This window comes from Microcebus murinus, chromosome 17 (genome assembly GCF_040939455.1).
Source record: "Microcebus murinus isolate Inina chromosome 17, M.murinus_Inina_mat1.0, whole genome shotgun sequence".
Taxonomy (NCBI): domain Eukaryota; kingdom Metazoa; phylum Chordata; class Mammalia; order Primates; family Cheirogaleidae; genus Microcebus; species Microcebus murinus.
In genome coordinates, this window is record NC_134120.1 from 23592454 (window position 1) to 23618191 (window position 25738).

General features: G+C 54.1%; 1 protein-coding gene across 6 annotated transcripts in view; it reads right to left on the bottom strand.

The window, feature by feature from the left end:
• The window catches only part of CTIF (cap binding complex dependent translation initiation factor), a 273428-nt gene that overhangs the window by 120190 nt on the left and 127500 nt on the right, over positions 1–25738 (bottom strand). For all 6 annotated transcript variants that reach the window (XM_012745342.3, XM_012745339.3, XM_012745341.3 and 3 more), the window contains one exon: positions 12275–12351. In XM_012745342.3, coding sequence (XP_012600796.2) covers positions 12275–12351 — 77 coding nt within the window. The remainder of the gene's footprint in view (positions 1–12274; positions 12352–25738) is intronic.

A 25738-nucleotide genomic window follows, 5' to 3' on the forward strand; every position in this document is an offset into this window, starting at 1 on the left:
TCATGTTCTGTGACTCCCAGGCAATGAAGGTAGAGGCAAAGCAGGTGTTTGCCTTGAGTGGGATGTTGTGGGCTTTTTAGGAGCTAAAAGTCCTGCCTTCAAAAAATGTGACCGCTCCCCCCATCCCTGGCCAAACCACACACAAGAGCTTCTCAGTGTGCCAGAAACTGGATCATTCTCTTAACTCTGGGTAGTCATGGAAGGCTCAGCTGAAAATGCACAGTGACCTGCCCTGGGTTACCCATGTTAAGGCCTGATTAACGGCTGACACCCCACTTCACAAGATGGGACGCAGGAGCAGTAGATCTGGGGCACAGGGAGCTGCTTGAGAGTACAGGGTGGTGGGAGCTCATCCTCACCCAGCAGAGATGCTGGGGCTTGGCCAGGCAAGTGTGCGGAGACTCCCCTGCGGTCCTAGGAGAGACGGTGGGACAGGAATTGGGACAGTCTTCATGGGTACTGCCCACTCCTGACCGAGCATGCCCAACCCTCCGCAATACCAGGGCAAAGTCAGAATCCTGCCTCGGCGCCCACCCAGCCTCTCTGCGCCACGGCGGCAGCTCACGGCTCGAAGGCTCCAGGCTTCCTGTTCAGGGGGACCAGGCTGAGCCCTCTGCTCCCAGACTTGCAGAGCCAACCCGGAACACGTGTTTGCTGGCCACACAGGCCACCAGACCAAACCTGCACACAGTCCCATATCACATTTTCTTCTTTCTGAAAACATTCCCCATTTTTGTTTCAAGTCTACACATGTCTTTTCCCGAGTTCAGTATCTGCCCAGGCAAGCAATAAGCCTGAAATGAGATCCTTTGTCCACCAAATCCTCCCCTTGAAGCTGAAACAGAGAGCTCAAAGTCGATTCGAGGGCACGCACTCCCTCGGGAGGGGTGTCGGCGCAGATGAGGCTGGAGGTGACTCGGGATCAGGGGGCTCGCCCTCCCGGACACAATGAGTGAGTGTCCTGCACACTGAACCCTCGGCAGCCGCTCCTGCTCCAGGTAAGCTCACGTGGGGAGGGACACTCTCTCAGTCTGCGCCAGGCCTGCCTCGCCCCAGCAACTGTGGGGAAGGTCAGCGAGAGCAAGAGTTGGGTGACACGGGCCAGAGGCACAGGGGCCGGCCAGCGAAGGGACAGGAGTAGCCGGGCCTGTTCAAGGAACCGAGAGAAGACTGGGGTCTGGAGAACACAGAGAGTAAGGACAATGTGGGGACAGGGCCCAGGGCAAGTGGCACAGGCGTGTCCGCAGGGAGCATGGGGCAGCGAGGGGCACTGGGAGGGGTTCTGAAGGCCTGTTTGAAAGGCCAGAGGCTACTTAGTGGCTCCTCCCCACAAGTGGCAGCTGAGTGTGAGTGCCCACCTATACGAGGTGGGCCTGCGGAGTCTGCCACTGGCCTGGCCTGTCTGCGGCTGGTGCCTGGGCTATCTGTCTCCGTCTGTCTCTCCAGGCCTCTCTGGAAGGCTCGGGCAGCTCCCCCAGCCCCCAGGTAGAAGGGCATCGAGGGCATTCCTGCAGGTGCTCAGTGGGCTGAGGATGTGGCACAAGCTCACTCTGGAGATGACCATGCTGGGCACCCGGAGGACACCTTCATCTTAATTTCCCCCCTGAGGGCCAAGTACAGGCATCACCTCTGGGGACCCGAGGGTCATTTTAGTCCTGTTTGCTGGTGTCTTGCCTAATTGAGCCCCGGCATCACTTCTGGAAACCGGGACTTCCCAAAATACTCCAAACCATAATAGAGGCCACCTTGGCTTCCCCAAAACACACGTATTGGAATAAATGGCTAAAATTAAATTACTGGGAAGACTCAGAAATAACTCTCGAAGCTCAGGGTAAATGCTGACCCAGGCAGGAAGGCTCCTTGGTGCTTTCAAAACTTGTGCCCCCAACACTGCCGGGAACCCTGAGGGGAGATACCCCCGTGCCCTGGGCTTGTCCTCCTGAGACCGGGGGAGCTGACAGCTAGAGGGAGCCCCCACGGCCACATGGCCCTTCCCTGAGAGCTGCCTGCCACTTGGGAATTCACTAACCTTCCCTCTGGTTGCTTACTGGGTGGGGTACCCGTAACCTGGGAGATCCCTGGTCTGTTTCAGGGACTTCCTAAATATGTCTACTCATGAATCATCCAGACAGGGGAAGGAGTCTATGGCCAGGATGGACCTAGTGCAGGGAGAAAGAAGGCAGGAGGGTGGGGAGCCCAGTCTAGGGGTCCCATCTGAAATCTCACCATTCGTTCATTCATTCCTTTGAATTATGCCGTAGCCCTCCCCTCAGTCCATTTGGAAACGAGACCCCCCTCCCCCAAAGAGACACTATACTGTCTTTAAAACTCCCATGCACATGAGTTAATCAGGCGCGTGGTTGGGTGGTGTATGGAGAAGGCAGTGAGGGCGGCAGAGGGGAGGTGAGTGCACGGAGGAGGGCAGACGAGAAGGCTCCCAGCAGAGAGCTGGTTAGGAGCACAGGTGCTGAAGCCAGACCACTTGGGTTGCTTCAGTACTCTGGGCAAGTTACTTTCCTCATCTGTAAAATGGAAACAAAAATAGCACCTCCTTCCTAGGGTTGTCAGTGAGATTATATGAGCTAATATTCGCAAAAGGCTCAGGACAGTGTCCTGGACACAGCGAGTGCTCTGGAAGCACGGAGTGACTTCCAGGCTGGGCTGAGGATGGCCTAGGCTCACCTGCGGGCCCAGCGAAACGACCCTCCGCACCGGTGGGACGTGCAGCTGCTACAGCTACGAGTAAGGGGGTCCCGTGCAGCGTCTGATCTCAGGAGGGCACAGGGCCGGGAGTATAAGGGGGCCCTGCCCAGCATGGCTGGGTGCCAGTGTGCAGACCTGGGCCAGATCTAGGGGAGGAAAGATGCGTACAGGAGCAGCAGACGTGGCCTGTCTTTTTAGAGCTTTCTAGACAGGGCACACGGACTGGGCTGAAGCTACAGGGAACACTGGCTATTCCCACTGAACGCTTCGGCCAGCCTCTGCAGTATCTCTCAGTTCTGTCTACCCAACCCATGGTTAAAGGACAGAATATTCTAACACTTGGAATCAGAAATCCATTTTATAGCTGAGAAAACTGTAGGCCCCGGAAGTATACGGGGATTGCTCTGGGCTAGACCACAAGGATGAAACCGAGCTTGCCTGACTCCTGGTCCAGTGTCCTTGCCTTCCCTGCACCCTGCTCAGGGCAGAGGGGGCCCAGGAGCGAACGTCAGGAAGGAGAGGAGACACATGGTTTCTGAGGGCAGACTCAGAGCCAGGCACAGGATCAGGACTACCCTCCTACCTGTTCTCATGTGTCATTTAATGGCATCCCTATGGGCTGCATGTCACGTCCTTGGGGACGGTAAGAAGAGTGGCTGGTCTGGGGTCCTTATGTTCCCAAGATCTCCTGGCTGATGAGAGATGAGCTGGTCTTGAAGCCATGTGAACCTGGCCTGGGGCCCGGGATGCCCACTGTCCACACCACCCCCAGGGAGGCCAGGTCACTTGGGGCTCCAGTGAGGGACAAAGGGTTGGGAGTTAGTGTTTGTGAGATCTCTGGGGAGGTACAATTAAACCACCCTGGGTGGCTGGTTCCTGGGGTGTCCCTTCACTGCCCATCCCGGGCACAGACCCTGTGGAGATGGCATGTGTCTTCCCAGGGCCAGTTGCCTAGGTGGCAGTGCTCCGGCCCTCCAGGCTGCTAGGCATGTGCCCACTGCCTCCTCTTCAGTCACCTTGCCTGCCTGGGTCTCCCTGCTTTGCTATTTAGGGCTAAGGGGTCTGAATGAATTCCGGTGGCCGGGGAAAGGGGGACGAGCGTGACCAAGAAGGAGCAGTGCTCAGCTTTCCCTCAGTGGGCACAGAACTGGGAGACGCCCACTGCCTGGGGGGCAGAGCCAGCACCCAGAGGCTCTGCCAAAATGAACTGCAGGCCACCTCTTGTGCCCATTTGGTCCCCACATGGACACAGGAGAGGGACCCCAGGGCCTTGTAGTCCCACGAAGTGTGCTGTGAGATGCTGAGAAGAAGTCCTGAGCCGGGAGACCCAGGGAAGGCACTTCACTCACAGGCAAGCCACGGCCAGCCTCCACGGGGACCCTCTGCAGCTCGCTCTGCCCAGGGGCACGGGGTGAGGCGGCTGCACACCACAAAGCCCGGCGTCTTCTCCAGGCACATCGGGGGCTCCATTCACTTCAATCAAACATGGCCCCGGACATCTGGCTTGAAGAAATGAGCTGCTCTTCTTTCCGAGAGAGACAGAGAGGCTGCTTGGGGGTGTGCATGAGGGAGGAGGAGAAGGATCCTAAAAATAATCCCTATCTGACTCATTTTGCTTAGAATCTGACAGGGCTGCCTGCCAGGTGGGGGTTTGCCTGTCCCATTTTCTTATCTATCTTTAGCAGGGACTTAATGAGGGCAATTTCCTTGCTGGGATAGAAAGACAAACCGTGGGCAATGTGAGCATGGATCTGTCTCGCGGTCCCCGGGTTCCTGATGACAGGGTGGCAATGACAGTCACTGCAGGGCTGAGCCATCTGTGGGGCGTCAGCGACAGTGTCATCCCAGGATGGTGCAAATGACGCAGCAGCCTGCTCGGTGAAACCAGGCAGGACAGCGACCGACAGAGGAAGTGTTTGCCCCCCAGCCCCGGCCCCCCCCCCCAGCTCTGCTACTGCCCCCACGCAAACAAGATCAATCATTCAGGTCCAAAACCCTGTTGCTCGCAACATATTGCTTTACCTTCAACATCCTTCTACCCTGTTTTAAAGAGCAGCACAGTCGATTTTCGTTATTTACAATAGCTATGTTCTATGATGTTGCCACAAACACTGAATTGGCGAACACGGATTCCCAGGGGACATGCGGGGTTAGGTTCCTGTGAGCCTCTGGTCGCAATGTATTCACCAATGGGTCAATGCACAGCCTGGTTTTATGTGTGTTTCTGTTTGAAGACACCTTATTTAATATGCACTGTTGATTTAACATTGAGCTCACAGCCACAGCATCCAACCCATGCCTGAATGAAGCTTATCTAACATGCATTTTCCCCATAAGGCGCATGACAGCCTCCTCGCGCTCGCGAACAGTAGAGAGAACTTCAGCACTGTTCTTGGGGGCCATTTTAAGCAGCAAGTTCACCCAAAAAAAGCACAAAAATGTGAAAAACACGGCAGCAAGTAGACCAGGGAAAGGATACTTGTTTACAACATGAGAGCCGAAACAAGAAGGCTGAGCGCCACCCGGTCTGACCCCAGCCGGGATCCTGCAGGTCGGCAACCCTAACTTTTTACTGCTCTGTGCATATCGATGAATGGCCACAAACACATGAGTATTGACTTTGGGGTTATAAATAACTTTTAGCAAGTAGGAGAACTTGCAAATATGGAATCCATGAGTAATGTGGATCGACTGTACTTCCCAAAGGGCTAACGTAACAACTCGTGGGAATGAGCTGGTGGATAGATGCGGGACTCTCCCGGTCAGTTCCTCATGGCCAAGATCTGGGGACTTATTTATCTAGGTGGGATGAAGGACCCCATGACTGGTGGAGTGACCTGAGGCGCTAGAGGGAACTGCAAGCTCTAGACAGCAACTGTGACTTAAGGACAAGCGTTTCAGGAGGCAATGGGTGTCCCCCAGGGCCTTCACCATGAGCCCGGATGTGCAAAGGAGGGGTAAGGTGCATCCCAGAATGGAATGGGGGACTTCCCATAACCAGGGATGACCATCAAAGTCTGCGGTTGCCACAGCAATGTCAAGGGTGGGGGGCTAAGAATATCAATGACAACTCTAAAATTATATTTTTGTATTTAGAAGGCAGAGTGAAGTGTGAGGCCACTGATGGGGCAGATGATGCAGAATTAAGAGGTTGCTAAAAGAAAGCAGACTCAATTGACTTCACGTTCGCCTTCCACTAGAGAACACGTGCTGGCCCGGAAAAGGCAGACTCGGCTGGAGCATCCGTAGGACGCCCAGGGCCTAGGAGGAGATCACAGGAGAGCAACGGTGCTCTTGCCTGAGAGATGGGGCAACGTTGGTCAGGAAAAGAGAAGTCTTTCCATGAAGTCATGAATGGCCCCTGTCCATGTCTGAGCAATCCTGGAGAGCAGGTGGAATGGCTAATGTTATGTGTCAGCTTGACTGGGCTAAGGGGTGCCCACATAGCTGGTGAACCATTCTTCCTGGGTGTGTCCGTGAGGACGTTTTGAATCAGTAAACCAAGCAAAGACTGCTCTCACCGACGTGGGTGGGCACCACCCCATCTGTGGAGGGCCTGCATTGAATATAACAAGCAGAGAAAGGCAAACTCGCTCTCTCTCTTCTTGAGCTGGGACATTCATCTCGTCCTGCCCTGGAACGTCTCATACTGCAACACGCAGTACGTTCACGGCCACACTGGCTCTCGGCCTTTGCACTTGGAATGAACTACCCGCTGGCTGTCCTGGCTCTCCAGCTTGCCGCAGGGGGCAGCCTCTGGGAATTCTTGGTCTCCCAGGAACCAATTCCCATAATAAATCTCCTCTTTCTTCCCCTCTCAATATGTCCTATTAGTTCTGTTTCTCTGGAAAACACCGAATAATACAACAAAAGTGCTAGAGACTGTAGCTAGGCATATATATAATCCAATCTTCAAAAATTATTAGAGAAGAATATAGATAACATCCTCTCCCAAAGACATGCCCCAACAGATGGTTTAGAAGAGAAGAGGTGATCGCTAAGAGCTTGCACAGGTTCACAAGGACCTAGTGCTACCAGACCAATTCCGTGGCCTTTTCTGAAAGAGTTACTAGCCTGATGTGTTTAGGGAACTCTACAAGTAGCAAGATTGAAGAGGTGTTTCAAGGGACTTGCCCATTACCTCATCCTGGGACCTGCCCTATTCATTGAAAAAAATTTTTTTAAATTAAGATATAATTCACATACCACAAAATTCACCCCTTTAAAGTATATAATTCAGTGATTTTTAATCTACTCGCAGAGTTGCATAGCCATCACCACTAATTCCGAATGTCCTGTTTGTTTTCATCGGTGACTTAGACGATGTCACAGAGAGCTTGTACACTCAAATCTGATGGATGACACCGAGGGTTTGGGCACAAGTCAGCAGAGGAACAGAGGGAGGGACAAGATTCTTAATTGGTTCTACAAGTAGAGGACACCAAGGCCACAGTCATAGTCACTGCAGGACAGAGACAGCAAGCGCTGCTGTGGGCTGTGACCACCCTGCAGTGTCCAGCGTGCAGCCCAGCTCTGCACCCCAGGGGGACAGCTTGTCCCCTGCCTCTTGCCCTGCGGAGCCACGTGACACTAGCTGGGATGGCCAAGGTATTGTTTGCTTCCTCCTTTCAATCTGCTTTGCACATGGAGTGAATTAACCGTTCTGAGACCTCACTTAATGAAACGAATTAATTTGGAGAGGGCTCTCCCGTCTCCCTGGCCGCATGGGCACGGTGCGACGGACCGCTAATGCCTCCATTAGCCGCCGCCACTCCTGGTTGTGCGGCCGGGCTTCGGAGCCACGGGGTCCATGGAGACTGCTAGCAGTCTGGGCCCGGGGCCTCGGGAGCCTGCAGGCTCCGGCTTCTCCTCTCTGTTTAGTTTGGTTGGGGGTTGCGGCCGTGGTGAGCTCTGGCCTCTGGCTCTGTTTCTAGGAGCCACGTGGGAGACTCCTGGGAGGTGGGGAGTGGCTGGCTCCCACGCCTGCCTGCTTAGCCGTGGTGTTCGTGCTCCCCCATCCCGACATCCCCCATCTCCCTTCCAAATCCTCCTGGCGTCTTGCTGGTAGTTCCATTGCTGCCTCCACTAGGGAGCATTCTGGAACTATCTCTCAGGATGGATCTTTTATCTGATCCTCCTCCCCATTAACACGCGGATGCTAGACCACTGTGCTCAACGTTGCTGTGGATTCTGGAGCAAAAGTGCCATAGTGCGAGCTACACCTCAAGCTCTTGAAAGCAGGGGCCACCCCTGCACTTTGTGCCCCTTCTGGAATGTACCACTGGAAGTACCGTGCAGACAGCCTCAGCCTCTGGCCCCCCAGGAAAACCACCCTGGCCGCTTAGCACTGCCCAGCCCAGAGTCACGCCCCTTCTCCAGGCAGCCTCTACCCGATGACCAATGGGCATGAGGTGATGAAGGGCCATCCCTCCACTCCATCTTGGGATAGCTCTAGAAAGTCACCCCAACTTCAGAACCCCCTAGCATCAGGCCTCTCCAAGACTGCACTGCAGGTCACCTGCTCTCTGCCCGGTCCTGCTGCTCCTCTTCCCCACTACAGGTATGGAGCCAAGGGCATTCCTTAACAAGCCCCTGTCCACTTATCCCCATCCCAAAGTCTGCTTCCTAGGGAACGCTGACCACAATAGTCGTTCATGGCTTCAATGTGTTCGTCTCTTAAAATGGAGCCAGGGTGGCGTGGGGGGAGGAACAGAGAACCATGAGCCCAGGTGAGGGACCTCACTCAAGGTAAACTCGGGCAGTGGGCCAGGGCTTCAGCCCTCTAGTGACCCTGCTCTTCTGCCCTGCATGCTGGGAGGGTACGAACCTCAATAGACCCCCTTCCAAGCAACAGGTCCCCAACCTGTGTGGGGACAGGGCATCTAAAGGCATATTGCTCTTTGAGGAACACGTGGAATACTCATTTAGTACATTTATATCACAAAATGAACAATTTTGTCTGAAATCAGCAAACCATCTTTTACTAGCTTCCAGAAATAAACAAGTGGTTACCAGTTGTTCAAATTTCAAGAACACCCTTAAAGAGAAAATCTTTGAACTGTCCATGAGCTTAATTATTTTTCTGCAAAACAGAAAAAGGACACCCACAACTTACCCAAAGTAGCCCATGGAATGTAGGGGCAGAACCTGCGGATGGCTGCTCTGGGGGGCCCTCCTTCCCTGCCCAGGCTCAGGGAGGCCCTGAGAGTGGGGCCAGGGCTTTAAGAGTTGATCCAGGAGAAGGAACCATTGATCCTGGGGCCCTGCCCCTGGAGGGAATGCAGGGCAAGGCATTCTGGGTTCACAAGCAAACCCAGAATGCTGCCTGGATCGAGGGACCAAGCCCAGCCTCACGGCAGACACCTGCACTCCACACTTACCTCGGATCTCCTCTCACTAAGACTGTCTCCAGGTGCTTTACAAGAATTATTAATAGTTCATTTAAGCCTCCCAATTAGTGGACCCATTTCACAGAAGAGAAAATAGAGCTTTCAAGACATGACATAATTTACCCAGATCACAGAATTAGTGAGCAGAGTAGGTGGGATTCCCATCCATCCCCTAACTCCAGGGTATGCACCTTGACTGCTGCATTATTCAGCTTGCTAATCGCCTCGGACTTAAACAAGTGGAAAATAAAAGCAGTAGGGCACACAAAGCCCCCCAGCAGTCCAGCTGGAATTGGGATAGGACGCACACTTCCAGAAGACCAGGATTCTAGGTCCCCGTTTGCAAATCCCTGCTCTAGGCTATGGGAAGTCACGCAATCCCACTTCAGCTACATGCCCAGGCTACATGGAGTCTGCAGCTATCGGAAACCAACTCTAGGCACTGGTCAGGAGATAGCAGGCCACAGACTCCTGCAGGCATCAAGGAGAGCCACAGAGACACCACGGGGTTACCAATGGTCACTTCCCTTCGCATGACAGGGGAGATGAGAGACATGCTACAGATTCTGGCTGTGCCCTCCGGCCACCAAACCTGATTCTGGTTACCTCCTCCTTTGCCACTTAGTGTGCCCAGGGAATGCAAGTGCCTCTCAGTGTGGTTTAAACCCAAATATTAGGAAGGTGAACCTGCGGTACAAAAGCGTTAACGACCAAGAAGGTTTGGCACTTAGCGAGGCCACTGCTATCAGTTATCAGCTGGGAGGGTTGGGGTAAACCTCATAATATTCCGCAGCTGCTCTTTGAATATCAGAATCACATGATTTCCCAAGAAGGACTCAGGAGACTCCTGCTTTCAGACAATGTGGTCCTTAACCGATAGACTGCCTGCTCTTCTCTCGAAAGTCCCTGTCCCCTGGGGATTCCAGGACAGCTCCAGGCTACGAGTGAGTGATGGATCGTGCTGTACCCATGACACAGGACGAAGAGTGGCGTGCCCTGGCTAGCACGAGCTACTCGATCAGCTCACGTCTGCTGCCCTGAATTGCAGAGTCTGGGCCCCCACCGGTCAAGATGTTCATTCTCTGAGTCTGTCTTTGGTCCAGCTGAAAACTCTGTTCTTCCCTTTAAGCGTATTTCCTCTAGCTTGGGTCCCTTTGGAGGTGGAGGCAGCTGCCCCTCCTATCAGTCTTCCATATGTTCCTCCCCTCTGGCCTCCTCTTCCCTGGCTGCAGCCCTCCAGCTCTCCGCACAGGACATACTTTCCACCCTTTTAATCATCTTTATTGCCTTTTGTTGGAGCCTGGCCCGGTCCACGGCCTTTGTGAGGTGTGCTGACCTGACCCGGGCATTCGCTAACTCAAGTGCGGCCCAGCGGAAGTCTGGCTTCCCAGGCCCTGTGTGTTGCGCTCCTCTTCCTACATTCCTGGGCCAGGCCGCCGCTTTCCGGAGGCCTGCCACTGTGCCACTGTCCAGGGGACTCCTGCTGAGTGAGAAAACCTGGCCCAGAAACGGACATGTGGGCTGGCCTGGATGCCGGGCAGCAGCCTGCCACTGCCTGGGCCCGGAGAAGTGGGTCAGAGAGGGTGACTTGTCATTGGGAACCTTGGGGACTTCCACACCTCTGAGACGCACGCTCTGGGCCCTCCCTGCCCTCAGAGACCACAGGGGGCCGTGGGAGGGAGGACATAAAGCCTCTGTTTTTCCTGACACCTCTCCAGGCCCCTGTGAACCCCATTCCTCCTGAGGAGTGCTCCCTACTTCTTCCCTCCACCAGGAACCCAGAAGCCAGGAGTTAGCCTGCGACGCTGCACAGCAAGGAGGCGGCACACACAGTGCAATTAACCACGCTCAGGACGAGGGCTTGGTCCAACTCTCCCTGCTCAGCTTTCTCTTTTCACGACTGGTGCTTCCGATTTCTCAGCCACGGCTGCCTTCCCCCCAGCTAGATGTACATTTACTGTCCACTGTGACTGATGCCAGACCCACGAAATCCACCAGCGGATGACAAGGCATTCTGGGTGCCCAATCCCATACCAACCCTGAGAGCTGTGGCCACCACCCGCCAATGCTTGTGCAGAGCCTGCACCGAGAGGAAGGATCAGAGACACAGGTCAGCCCTAGAGCCCACCCACCATGAAAGCAGGCGCTCCCAGTGCCGCGAGCAAGAGATGCAGCTGGCTACTCCTTGGCTCTCTGAGAACACTCCCTGTTCACTAATGATAAAACCACGAGCCATCACCTTTATCTAAGAGTAAATTCCCTGTAGAGGAACGAACACCTCATTTTAATTCCTCAGGCATAAGCTTCTTTGTTCTTTCTTTTTTCGTATTTCCATCCAGAAATAATTTATGCACATTTAAGCAAAAAATAGGCTCTAACTCCCCCTTTTGCACAAATGGCCACACACAACAAACATTGTTCTGCACCTGAATTTTTGCACTTAAAATATATCTTGAAGACCTTTCCTTATAAGAAAGCCTCTTCGACAATAAATGCACACATTCCCGGGATGCCCGATCGCAGCTGCTTGTTCCCATCCAGGGCTGTCTCACTGCACCTTTCCTGGCTCCTTGCTGCCCCACACGACTGGGCCCCACGGGAGATCCTGGTCTCTGCCTTCGTTTAAGTGGGCTCCTCCCTCCAGGCATTTGGGAGCAGCAGCGTGGGCCACTGCCCATCTGTGTGTCTCCTGAGACAGCAGAGCAGGCACACACCAGGGACAACTCCAGGGACAATGACAGGAGAAGGAAAGACAGACACCCTTTAACTTGTGAGCTCCGGGAGCCTCCTGGAGGCCATGTCTCAAAACACGCAGCCAGAGAGGTCCTATTCCCGGGGACTGCCACTGTTGCCCTGAGATCAGTAGAAAGCGCGTCTCTCCTCCTGAACTGCAAAGCCTGGGTCCTGCCCCCTCCCGACCGCCCCCCCTTCCCCAGGAAGAGGCAGTGGTGACAGTGGCCCTCACCTGGACTCCTGAAGGAATCCAATCTCTGGAACAACAAGAGAAGTGGAGCCGCCTCGCCCACGTGGGAATCCCAACCAGTAACCAACCGCATCAGGCTGCCAATCTCATCCCATAGGCATCAGCTGGTGGCCGGGCACAGCAGAACGCAGGCCAGATCTGCGGTAGCTCCAGGCGGCCGACACGGGCAAAGAAGACCGAAAGACGGAGGCTCTCCTACCTTCGATCGTTTCTCCTTCTCCGGAACAGCTTCTTGGTGTGCGCAATCTCCACTTCGTGGGGCATTGGGTGGTAGCCCTGCGTTGGTGGGGGAGGAAGGGGGAGCATGAGTTATTCGGAAAGCGAGCACAGCCCCTCTGGGACTGCAGGAACTACAGCAGCATCTAACACAGAGAGAAAGCAAGAGTTTGGAGAGACTAGACTCTGACCACCCAATCCAGGCTGAAAAATGGAAAATAATAGAGTTAGTGTATTTCCCACCAGGTCAATGATGTTGGAACTACAGAATCAAAGGACAATGGGGACAAAGGGCACCTTGAAATGCATTGTATCCAAGCCCTTGAATTACAGACGAGGACACTGTGGTCCAGAGAGGAGAATGAGCCACAGAGCTGGGGCCAGGCACTACTGCTCACTGGCCAAGTGCCCCAGGACAAGTCACTTCATTTCCTAACAAAATGAACAAAATGGGAACGTTAACACCTTCTTCTCCGGGCTGTTGAGAGGACCAAGGGTGTAAATTCTGCAAACCCTGAGCCCCATGAGGAGGAAATGTGTCTCTTAATCTTAGTCCAGCCTCTCCCTGCACAAATTTTACCAAGACCCTCTTCTCGTACTCTGCCTAGGGAGTATTTATTAAATGTGCAAACAGCAAAATGCCCTTTTCAACTGTAAAGGAGGGATGGGGGAAATTCTAAGGATGGTCTTTTGTGTATTTTCATCATGACAACAACTATTTACACATTTATATCAAGGTTGGAGAGAGACCCACTCTATATAACACAGGCTGGTCTGGTGAGTGCCAGGCCCCAGGCAGAATTACTTGCAGAAGCTGGGCAGACGGCCAGCTCTGTTCTTACCACCCCTCAGCAACAGAAAAGCGTGTTCCGGTGGGACACAGCAGAGAGCAGGGCCATTCCATGATGGGCAGCCTGAGGGACAGCAGTCCGGTCTGGGGGCAGGGGTTGGTCTGGCTTGGGTCTGGGATACCTGGTACAGGCCTGATGCAGAGTCCACACCTGAGTGTGACCTTCTGAGCCACCTGTAGGGACCTGGGCATGCACAGGATGAGAGAGGAGCCACAGGGCCGTCTGCTGAAGAGTGGTGAGAGTCCATTAGGCCCAGACCCCTTCTTGACAGGCAGGGAGAGACTGAGGCCCAGAGAGACCATACAGTGAATTCTCTCTAATATTCATGGTTCTATGGGCAGCCCTGACCTCCTGTGGTGGGGCAGATGCAGCCCTCTGGATTGGGGTTCCCAACTGAGGGTCCCACCGTTCTGCCTTCACAGGGCTCAGCCCACACCCAGGGGAGGGGAGGGGTGGACATTCACAGCCCTGGCTGTGCTGGGGCCTGGCCAGTTTGGGGGAGCTTCCCAGAGGGGCAGTGGGAGGGAGGACACAGGGACCTTGACATTATGGCCACATGGCCAGGATGCCTACTGGGCCAGGGAGGGAATGACACATTTCAAAATACATTTTAACAACAGTCCTTCCCTCTTACTCCGTCTCTCTTGCCTCCAACGATCTAGCCAAAGAGCATGAATGAATTCCGGGCTCCAGGCAGCCACAATGGGCCTCTGGAGCCTGAGGATATTCTTTGTTTAATGGTTCTCTCAAAGGATATTATTTGTTTTCTTTAATACAAAACACAAACAAGGAGAAACACCAGGTCTTCCCCTCTCGTTTCCCCTCTCCCACCCAGACTGAGCTCTGGGCCGGCCCCTCCCCGCCCTCCCTGCCCCTCCAGGTCACTCAGGAACATGCTGGGTGCGCCCCAAGTAGACAATGGACAGGAAGCTGAGGCTCCCTCCCGAGCCGGCGGCCTGCAGCGGGATCTCAGCTCCGAGGCTGGGCAGAGGGAGCTGCCCCAGCACCTGGCATAACCCAGGCCCAGGAGGCGCCAGCCTCCTCCGTCCGGACCTCAGGGTCCTGGCCTCCTCTGCCAGCCGGGGGCAGTGGCAATGAGAGCGTGGGGTCCTCTCCCTTCCCCAGGACTCCGTGTGGCCCGATGGGGCTCAGGGCTTCGCATGCAGCCACTGCTATGTCCCCTGTGTCGACCACCCATCCCAGAACAACACACACACACACACACACACACACACACACACATATGGAGAAAGAGACAGAGAGAGAGAGAGAACATGTAAATGCTGTCACAGTGCTCAGAAGCCTGGGCTCTGGAGCTAGACTGTGAGTGTTCAGATCTTGATGGCCGTGTGACTCTGCGTAGACGACCTAACCTCTATGTGCCTATGGAAATAATAGTCGCATCAGCCTCCTAGAACTCATGTGAGGGTTAAATGAGTTCATAAACATGCAAAGAACATAGAATAATGCCTGGTACATCATGAGCCTTAAAAAATATCTCAGTGTCATCACCATTATTGTCATCATCGTCATCATCATCATCATCATCATCATTATCCTCTTTCCCATGATCCTGACACTCTGATCAGGGCTGACTGTGTCAGGACAAACAAGGCAGCCCAGACACCTGTGCTGCTGGAGCCCCCGTGTTGGCAGAGTCCAGCAAGAGGTGGTGCGCAGGGGAGGAGGGTGCTTCCGCACCCTCCAGGGTGCCCAGGCCAGGGAAGGAAGAGGGAATTCACGCAGCGCCTGGGGCCCCAGGCCAGTGTGCTAGGAGAGGGTGGAGAAGTTCTCTTTTGTGTTCTCTTAGGCCAGAGGCCACCAGACCCTAGCAGGCAGCCAGACATCAGCTGAACAAAGTGACAAAGGTAACAGAACAAACCCTTGCGCCCTTGGAGGGCCCTCCCTCTCCAGGAATAATCCAGGTGAGGGCTACAGAGGACTGGCCCCACCCATGAGGCCACCATGGACCCCAGCCCCAATGTGGCATCTTGATGAATAAATGAAAGAAGCTTGCTTCCTTCCCTGGGGCATTTTACATAGAACTTCCCAGCACCAGGAACCAGTTTTATGCTCCTGCATACAACGGGGAGCACTGTGTTTACACAAGCTTCCCTCAGTGGACTTTCTTCAATCGGCCACCTTGTTTCTCAAACTCAAGGGAGTGGTTGGTACCAAGAGATACACACCACTCCAGTGCTGCCCACACTCCCCCCAAAACAAGGGCATTTGGGTGTTAACAGGGCCTCGATGTGAGGCCAGCAGAAGGAGAAGGCTGTGCTGAGCCACACACCTGCCACCAGCCATGTGGCTGGCCCGAGTGAGCAGAGAGGTCATTGCAAGAGGTAAGACAGCACTCGAGTGGTCACAGAAGCCTTGTTCGTGACAGCCAAAAAAATGGAAACAACCCAGCCCACATCAACTGATGACCAGATAAACTGTGACAGATCCACACAAGGAATATTACACGGACACGAAGGAAGGAAGCTCTGATCCACGCTACAACATGGATGAACCTCAAAACTGTCATGCTCAGAGAGGAAGCCAGTCACAAAGGACCGCACATTGTATGATTCCATTTTTTTTACAAACTGTCCAGAACAGGCTAATCTGCAGAGATGGAAAGTAGATTAGAGGCTGCCAGGGGCTGGGGAAGAGGGAGAATGAAGAGTGGCTGCTAACGGATACTGGGTTTGGGGGCTGACAAAAATATTCTGGAATTAGACAGTAGTGATGGTTGCACAACCTTTGTGAATATACTAAAACGCACTGAGTTGCATACTATAAAAGGGTGAATTTATGGTAGGGAATTTTATGCCAATAAAAATAGGGTAAAAATATCTGGGGGCAGTATATTTCAGGTAGAAGGAAGAGCATGTGTTAAGAAGAAGAAAAAAAAGGAGAAGGAGAAAGAGGAAAAGGAGGAGGAAAAAGAGGAGAAGGAAGAGGGGAAGAGAGGAGGGAAGGGAGGAGGGAGAAAAGAGGAGGGGGAGGGGGAGATCGTCCATCACAGTGAAAAGTGCCCCTCTTGCCCATTTAATCTTGAGGAAACAGCTGCCCAAACACATTGCCCATAAGATAGGGCCAGGAAAGGTGGCACGTCCTAGCCAAGGGGCGCCTGGTGACAGGAATGACTAATAAAGGACCTGGAAAAGAGCCTGACCTCATGCTCCTGGTGGCCTGGCCAGGGAGATGCTATTCTGGCTTTAGACCACAGATCCCTTCTTGCTTTTTAAGCTAGGATATATCCCTTGAGTGGAGAACAGGAAATTTACCCTTTAAGAGCATACAGCGTGGCGTTTGCTTTACTTATTTGCCCAACAAATGTCTCTGCTCTGTGGTCTGAAAGATCTCCTTGTGGCCATCAGCCCAGGTACAAGCCCCCCCCCCTTCCCCACACCCCCACGAGAGAACGGCCTTGGTGTTCCCAGCTGATTTTGTGAGTTTGGTCAATCTGAGCCCTGTGGGCCTCTGGAGCACCACCCTGGAGCACCACCCTGGAGCAGGCCCTGCCTGCTCCCGTGACTTCTTGCATGAGAACCATTCTCCCTTGCGCTCTGAGACCTGGCTGCAGTCCCCCCCGTTTAACGTCCGACCACTTGCAATAACTAAATGGGCCCGGGAGACAAGCAGATTATATAAACCAAGCCTCTCCAGGGACGGAGGGAAGATAATACTCCCTCCACATGCAGAGTACACGTGGAACACACACGCACACACACGCTCTGGTCCTGCAGGCCGGTGCTGCTGGAAGACGCAACACCGAGGGGCAGCATCTGTTACTACTCCGGTTGCAAAAACATGTTATGTAAAATCAGCCCATTCTGGGGCAGGCTGAGGCTGCTATCTCGCAACCTGGGGTAGAAGGTATTTCTGAGGGATTAGGGCAGGCCCAGCAGAGCTCTGGCCCCGGAACATGAGCCCCAGACAGCTAATAATCCCAGGCTGGGAGCGCTCGGGCCTTGCCCAGAGATGACAACTATGAAAAATAAATCTTGGGTCTGGGGGTGAGAGTGGGAGGAGGGAGGGCACTGAGCAGAGAGCGTGTGTGTCTGGTGGCTCCCAGACCAGCTGACACCGTGCTAAGAGTGACATGCCTCCCCTGGGCCACAGCTCCCATCCACCCACCCACCTATCCTTCCATGCACCTACCCATCCCGTAAGTGTTGTTTTAGGTACTGTGGACAGAGTACTGAAAAAAAAAAAAACAAGCAAGATGCTTGTTCCTATACAGCACACATTCTAATGAAAGGAGAGAAATAAAAAATAAATAAGTACATAACACGATAAGTGATAATGTTTTGCTATGGAAGAAAAGGAGGCAGGGGCAGGCAGAATTATGTCCCTGAAAAGAGCGGGTGGTCAGGGAAGACCTGTCTGTTGAGGTAATACTTGACATCCATCCACCTTTGTTCCTCCTCACTGAACGCACTGGGGGCCCACCGTGTGCCAGTGTGTCAGGTGACAACGCGGGGGGAGTAAGACCCGGCGCCAGGCCACGGGGAGCTCAGGGAGCACAAACGAGCAGCCAGGGTGCGCCAGGGGCCATCGCAGAAGTTGGACAGGCCCCTCTGGCAGCCCAGAGGAAGGACCAAGGGCTTCTGCTTGGGAGGAGGAAGGAGGGAGCCTGCTCTCTGAGCGAGGTCTCTGTCTAAACGTCGACAGGCACAGCGGCGGCAGGGGCAGCTGCAGGAGCTCCTGGGTCTCAGCTGGGCACACGCATCCTCACTCCCTACTCCGGGCCAGACTCCTGTGGGCGGAGAGGCCGAAGTCGGTGAGCAAGTGGGTAGGGCTGTGCCTGTGGATGTCCCCGTTACCCCCCGGACCCTGCAGAACGTTCCTCCCTGGAGACCACAGTGGAGCCACGAGCTGTCCGGCACAGCCGCTTCCTTCCGGGGCTGCAGAAGGGTCTTGCCTCCACTGTGGCCTGCCAGGCGCAGTGGCCAGCACGCTCAAGGGGCCTCCTGTGCATGATTTGCCCGTCTCTAAGCGTGACTTACCCAGGTCGAGATGCGCCCGCCCCGAGAGGCCTTGCCTCCCTCCCAGGCTTCCTCCTCCATCGGCAAGTGTCTCCGGGTGGTGTGGTGGGCTGCAGTGTCCCCCAAAACTCTCATGTTAAAGTCCTAACCTGCAGCACCCCGGAAGGGCCTGACTGGGGAAGAGGGTTGCCACGGACATGACTAGTTAAGATGAGGACATGTGTCCTTACAAGAAGAAGGCCACGTGGAGGGTGGAGTGATGCTGCCACAAGCCAGGGAGGAGAGGAACGGTCCCTCCCTGGCACCTTCAGAGGGAATGTGGCACTGCGGACACCTTGATTTCAGACCTAAGGTTTCCGGAACTTCGAGACAAGAAGTTTCTGTCCTTCTGGGTCACCCAGTTTGTGGTCCTTTGTTATGGCAGCCACAGGAAACTAACAGGCGGAAGGTGGGCAAAATCACCCAGGCTGACAAAAGGGTTGTTTTTCTGAGTACACCTCCCATGCCACAACAGAGATTTGAATGTATGTAGTTAAGTGCTTGCCAGGTAGTTCTACTACATTAACAACCCATTTTTATAGAAGAGGGACAGGAGGCCAGTTAGGTCAAAGAAGTTGCCCAAGGCTGCCCAACCAGTTAGCAGTAAGCCTGTGTCTCACGTCTCTAAGGCTTGTGCTCCCAGTTGTGATGTCACATGGCCTATGGTACCTGGGCAGAGAAGTGAAGGCAGAACCCCTGGGAGAATCAGAGAGCTGTCCCCCGTCCTAGCTTACACCCAGGTGACCACGTGCAGCCTGGGGCCCTAGAAGTGAGGGGTGTGGCTGAGAGCAAGACCCTCCCTGAGCTGGAGAGGCAGCCCTAGTCTTGCACTCGGGGACAGGTATTCCCTCCCAGTGGCCCCTGCGCCTCCCCCAGGCCCGGAAGACGGGGAGCTTGCACTGGTTCAGAGGCCATCCGTGTCTGCGCTGCAGAGCACTTGCCTGCATGTCCTGGTGTGACCCTGGAGATGACCCTGGCCAAGGCCCCGTCAGCAGGCCTTCCTGTCTGCATCTCCTCCTCTCACTGGAGGGTGGTGTTGCTGGCCATCGAGCCCACCCTGCCCCTCCCTCAACACTGGGGTGGGGATCCCCTGGCTGCTGCTGTGCCTGCTCCCCTTCCAGTCTGCCCCGATGACGTTTAGAGGCGCCCCCAGAGCCCAATCCCATGGCTAGCAGCTTTGTGGAACTCACTTAACCTTCAAGGAAGATCTTCCTGATAGTCTCATGATCTCTGACCTCTAACCCCTGACCATGGACCTGGGTCTGACAGAAATCATCCAAGCCTATCTCATAAGTCTGTTATCTCTCCCCCTCCACACACCAGCTCTTTGCAAAAGAAGAAAGCACTACACAGATACAAGAGCGTCCTCCTCCTGCTGTGTTCAGGATCCCCCAGACTGCAGAAGGCCTAGAACAGCAGCACTAAAGGCCTTTATCGGGAAGCAGCACGGCCACGCAATGTCGGGGTTGGAAAGGAGGCTGGGGGTCCCAGTCCGAGCCAAAGATGCCGTGGGAGGTCTCAAGCAGGCAGGCACCCACGTTAGGGTCCTGGCCAGGTATGCCCTGCAGCCCCAACCCTGTTCTGTGCTAAGAGACACACACCTGTCTGCTCCCACAGTGCCTGGGTATTGGCTTTCTGCCCTGGCCCCTTGGGAACCGCAGTGCCTCTCCTCTTCTTCATGAGCTTGCATGCTGACACCACCAGGCTCCTGTCACTCCCAGGAATGCTCATTAGCTACACAGAAACTAACAGCTTCCTTCACTCCAGAACATAGCAGATGACCAGGCGTGGAGGCCCTCTGGCGCAGTCTGCCACAGCCAGACGGGTGAGTTCTGCCATACCTGTCGGCCACACCTGGGGGCATGAGCTCCAGAAAGCCCAGCAGACCTCCAGGCTGAGTCCAGGCCCCGCCAGCTCAGGACTCTGCAGACTCCCACTACCTCCAGCCCCCACACGGGGAGGCATCCCACGGGGCAAACAATACAAAGGAACCGCAGCACTTGGCAGCCTAAAAGGCCATAAAAATCCCAAGTACAGCTCCAGTGACAATCAGCTTGTCTTAACAGCAGAGGCTTCCTCCTGCTGGGGGTCATGCGTCTCATGTTTTTTTCTAAGAAATCCTCCTACCAAGGTCTCCCTCCACGTGGGCAGGATGTGCAGGTCACATCCGAGCAGAAATAAACAGGTAATGTTTCTCCAATTCCTGGAATCTCTAGGCGGCAAAGCTACCGGAGAAACTGACCTGTTTCAGAAAGAAAGGCTGGGAGTGGGCAGGCTCACCTGTGTTTAAATTGGTGGTTTTCTAACTTTTCTTTTAATTGATTACTTTTGATCAGGAGAGACCCTTTTAAAAATGATGCCTTAGCTGTAGTCCCAGTATAAAATCATAGGAACCTAAAACACCCCGTTCTGAAAAGCTCTGCTCTCTATACTACACTGGATGCTGGCTCCACAGGGAGCTGAACTGAGGAACTCTGGACAGGTTTTCGTGGAGTCTGTGACCCCCAGAAAGGCACAGGAACACTCTGCACGTGGCACCCACCCTGCGTTCAAAGGTCTGCGCCTGCGCAGCACTGCGGTCGCGGAGCTGGGGCACTGCGGCGAGCAAGGCCTCCTTGGATGCTCTAAGGCGATGCCCCCTTCTTCCCCTTTTTGCTTCCCGCTGGGTGTCCTACTGTCACAGCCCAAAGAGTTCTGAGTAATAAACTGCGCACGCCCTTCAGGTGACCTGGGTTCCGGCTGTCGCCAGGCCTACACAACCCTGGGCCGTCTTGTCTGCATATCCCACTCGGCCCTTTCCTCTCTCTTGTATAAAATGAGGATGAAAATATTTGCCCTTCCCACCTCCTTTGACATGGCTCTTAAGTCTCTCTTTGATTTCATGAGCCAATAAATTCTCCTTTTATGTTTAAAATATTTTGAGCCGGGTTTCTGTCACTTGCAACCAAAAAGTCCTAAATAATTCAACACAGTAGGTGTTTCTGTGGCTGACGTCGTTATGATCATGGAAAGCAAACATGACCCCTCTCCTACCTCCCCCCGCCGGCAGCCTGTCAGGAAGAATGCACTGGCCAATGTCAAATACAAACGACATTTACTTGTTAATTTCTGAACAAACAGAAAAAAAACAGGCATTGATGCGAAGGACAGGGACTAAGGAGCATCAGAAAAAGATCAGAAGACTGTTTCTATATTATATGGTGTAAAATATAAAGGAAACAGTTAGCATAGCGCCCCACCCTGCTTTTTCAACTTGAATTGTCAGTCTTCCATTGTGAAGGAAGGACAGAGGGTGAAGGGAGTCTGTCTGGGGCCGACAGATGCTGTCCCGTCCCCGGCTGACGGACACCTAGCCAGGGTCCTGCGAGCACGTCTGAACTAAGGAAAGGCAATGCCTTCGAGCCAGAGGCAGGAAGAGGCCCAAGAAATGTGAGAGGCACAAGTGGCCTTGGGAAATGACAAGTTTTGTTCTGCAGCTCCCCGAAAAACACCCCAGGCAAGATGAGACACATACGCCCCTAACCAAATAGTATGTCGGTGACACAGACAGACCCAGATCCTTGGGAATGCCACAAAGCAAGCCAGAGGGAAGCAGCAGCGATACTTTGTGCTCTGGCCTCCAGGAGAATCGACCACCTTTGCGAGGCAGGCAAGCTGGGGAATGGTTTCATGTACCTGGGGAGGTTCAGAGACCGTCCAAGGAACAGAAGGAACAACCGACGTCAGAAGAGGAGTGATGGTTCAGCAAAAGCTTAGAGGTGGCCCACTGCGTCCCTCGAGCACACTAAGCATCATGGACACAGAAAAACGAGACTCTGCCTCTGTCTCGGAGAAGGCTACAGGCCCCTGGGGAGAACAGACGCGCGCGCGCGCGCGCGCGCACACACACACACACGGAGGTTTTTACTTCTACAGACTGGGGGACGACACAGTGGAAGGGCACTCAAGGCACAAGGAACCACGGAGGAAGGGATGGCTGAGGCCACCCTCTGAAGTGAACAGAAGGCTCTGAAGTTAGCAGAGTGAAGGAGACATGGCCCGTGGAAGTCACCAGGAGGCCGGCTTCAGTGGCTGCTCTGCTCCTCCTGAGCGTGACCTAGTGCAGCCCATCACACAGGCCAGCAGAGTCAGGGGCGTGCAGGGCGAGGGCATCTGCAGGGCGAGGGCCCTGCCCAGGGCACCCCACCAACATACTGAGTCTGAGGGGTACCCCACTGCGGAGGGGGAAATGCCCCCAGGGCCTCACGTGAATGACCAGGGAATCACGCCCCCCGCTCCTTGCCCTGGTCACAGGCCACAGCTGGCTGGTCAGAGGCAGTACCCGAAAGCCCCAGGACCGTGTCCCAGTGTCTGTCGACCCAGCGTGTGAGCTGGGGACTGCGGCCGTGCAGATCTGGGCTGCCCAAGACCAGAGGCAGGCCCAGGCCCAAGAAATGTGACAGGCCGTTTCCACTAACTGCCATCACTACCACTTACAGTGGGAACTTGGAGAGAAGCCGACCTTATTTTTGCTGCCGTTTTCCTCATCTAGAAAGTGGCGGTAATGAAGTCTACCTATTTCAGAGGGTTCTTACGAGGATTAAATGAGATTATTGGACATCGAAGGCACTTTGATTGTAGCCTCAGAACACCCCATTGCACATGGGTGTCCCCGACCTGAGGCTTATTAAGTGTTTCCATTCATGGCCCTCATGAGCCTGCTAGGAAACAGCGGCCCAAACTCCCCAAAACATCCTAGGATGTGGCCACACCTGTGTCAACCAACCAGCTACTTCCTGAGCTCCTAGGCTGTGTCCAGGACATTTCAGGGACCAAGTGCGGTTCACTGCAAACTCACCTTCCTCTGCAGGGACCGTCACCTCCTGCCTTCAGCCCCACCCTAGGCACTTCCCGGTCGCTATACTTTACCTTCTGGATAATGGCATTTAATCAAGTCATAACCAGTTTTTGTTGGGTTTTGTGTTTGAAGTGTACATAGGGGACTTTTTGGTCATTTGCTCATGGATCCTTCTGCTGCCCCCTGCCCCTGCCCTACCTTTCTTGGGACGCTGACATAAATACAATATAATTAGTTTAGTAATCAAAGGGTGGCCATTCACTGACGGGTAACCACACAGCCCTCAGCCATCGGCAGCTCCTGACACAAAGTTGTGTTCCCAGGACATACGAAAGCAAGTCCCGTGCAAGCCGCTGGGCCCTCCCAGCTGGGTCTGCAGACAGGGTATCTCCCAGGAGAGATGCCAGGTGGGCAACCTGCAGCTGAATCACCCAGCTGCCCAACAGAATGGGCCAGAAATGCCACATTTAATCATTCTCCCTTCATGCACTTCACCCACAATTTTTTTTTTTTTTAACAATGGCTGCGTTTTCCGCAGAATTGCCCTTCAGGAGTAGAGAGTCACTCTGCAAGGCCACACAGCTCCTGGCTCTGGGCACACCTCCATGCTTGACCAGGCAGGTCAGAGTGCATGAGCCAGGCTCAAGGGATCACATCTGGGCTGCCAGGCTGCAGGGCTGGGGTGACCAGCTTGAGCGAGGGCCAGGGTTAATGGCATGATCTGTGTTCCTGGCTGCATCACGGCCTTTCCAGCAGGGCAAGGGAGTTTGGGCTGATCAGGAGGAGGCGATTTCTTGGGTTCCCACTGCCCACCCCCCGCTCACATGTTATATCTCAGAAGCAGCACACCCAGAGGAAAAGCTTCGGTCTCTGCCCCCACCCTGCTCTGGCCTCCAGAACCACTTTAAACTTCTATTTATGGCAATGCAGCAGAAGGAGCACTGGGCAGTGAGCCAGGAGACCTGGTTCCTGCCTGGGAGTTTGGAGTTAGACTGGAGAACCGTTGGCTCCTGATCCCTAAGGACCGTTCACACCTGCCTGTCCCCGTGTGCCTGCCACTCCATTCTTGAACACACATTCCTCCCTCCAAGCTTTACCCTTGGCCTGGAACATCTTTCCACCTCTGTTCATCATCCCTGAAATCTGTCCAGCCTCTACCATTAGTACAAGTGTCTCTGCCTGCAAAGCTGACCCCAATTCCCTCGAGAATTAATCTATTTGGTCACACAGCACATTGGACAAACTTCTTAGCACTCCATCTTGCTGTCCAAATAGTCTAGATAGTTATTTACGTGCTTGCCTCCCCAGCCAAGCTACAAGCTTTCAGGAGCTCAGGGGCCACTTTTCCTTCACTTTGGTGAAACACAGCGCCTTGATACTGCAGGCCACCATAAGTGCTTGTGGGTGAAAAGTTAAGGTGACTGACTGGGTGCTCAGCAAGTGCTAGCTCTCCCCTCAGTTAAACAAAAGATAGCAGAGAACTGGCTGCCTCTGTACTCGGTCAGACTGTAAGCTCTGCAAGGACCAGACTGGCCATTCACATGTGCACAGTGACAATGGCACCATGGATGCTTGGTGCCCAATGCTTAACTCCACGGGCCCCCTTGTTTGCCACAAGCGTCTCCCTCTTGCAGAGTCAGTTCCGTGTACAAGCCAGCAGGGACATCTGGCCGGGCACCAGTCCTGCTCATGTCTCCTCTTTGAGCCTCCGTTTCCTCTGCTTTCAAATGGAGAGACGAATGCCTACTTTCATGGTGAGGATTGAATGAGGTGCTGAAAACCAAAGGCGATGACACATCGGAACCCACCTGGCCAGCTCTGGAATACGTATTTGCTGAACCCAAATGTGGAGATGGTCAAGGCCAAACCAGCCCACAAAGAGAAGGGTCCAAGTGTATCTGAGGTCCACACAGCTGAGGCCAGACAGACTGTGTGTGTGTGTGTGTGTAGGGGGGTGTCAGTACCCACAAGGACAGGCCATACAAATACAGAGGCCAGGACGGTGAGACTAGGAGTTCCACCCTGGCAGGGGAGAAGGATGGATTGGTGGCAGGGTCCATGGACGTAGGCCAGCCCAAACTGTGACCAGGAGATAGGCACCAACTGGGACCCTCACTCAATGGCCCCCACTTGGCTACAGTCATTGAAACTAGAAACAGAGGCCAGGACGGTGAGACTAGGAGTTCCACCCTGGCAGGGGAGAAGGATGGATTGGTGGCAGGGTCCATGGACGTAGGCCAGCCCAAACTGTGACCAGGAGATAGGCACCAACCGGGACCCTCACTCAATGGCCCCCACTTGGCTACAGTCATTGAAACTAGAATACAGGGCTCCCTGCCCCACATTTGTGCTCCTTACTGGTAGGAAAAGGCTGAGGGTGAAGGTGAATCCTATAGATCACAGCAAGGACCACAGCCTAGGCAAAGGCTAGGGGACTCTAGGGACTCCATAGAGCCCTACCTTCCCTGTCAGAGCCCTAGGCTTCACCTCCAGATGTCATGTTACCTGGTGCAGATGCTCAATAAACACTTCCCAGGTGATCAGCAAGACTAAGCACTGGGGAAGAAGTGCAGGGAGAACAGTTGTCAGAGACAGCTTGGGCACTAGAATCAAACCTGCTTTGCTACACTCCTTGGCTGTTTTCAACAAGTTCTACTGTCTACTTCCTTGGCCATGCAGGGTGGCAAGAAGACGAAGAGAAAGGAGACACCCAGACGAGACTTGTGCATTCTTGAGCCAAG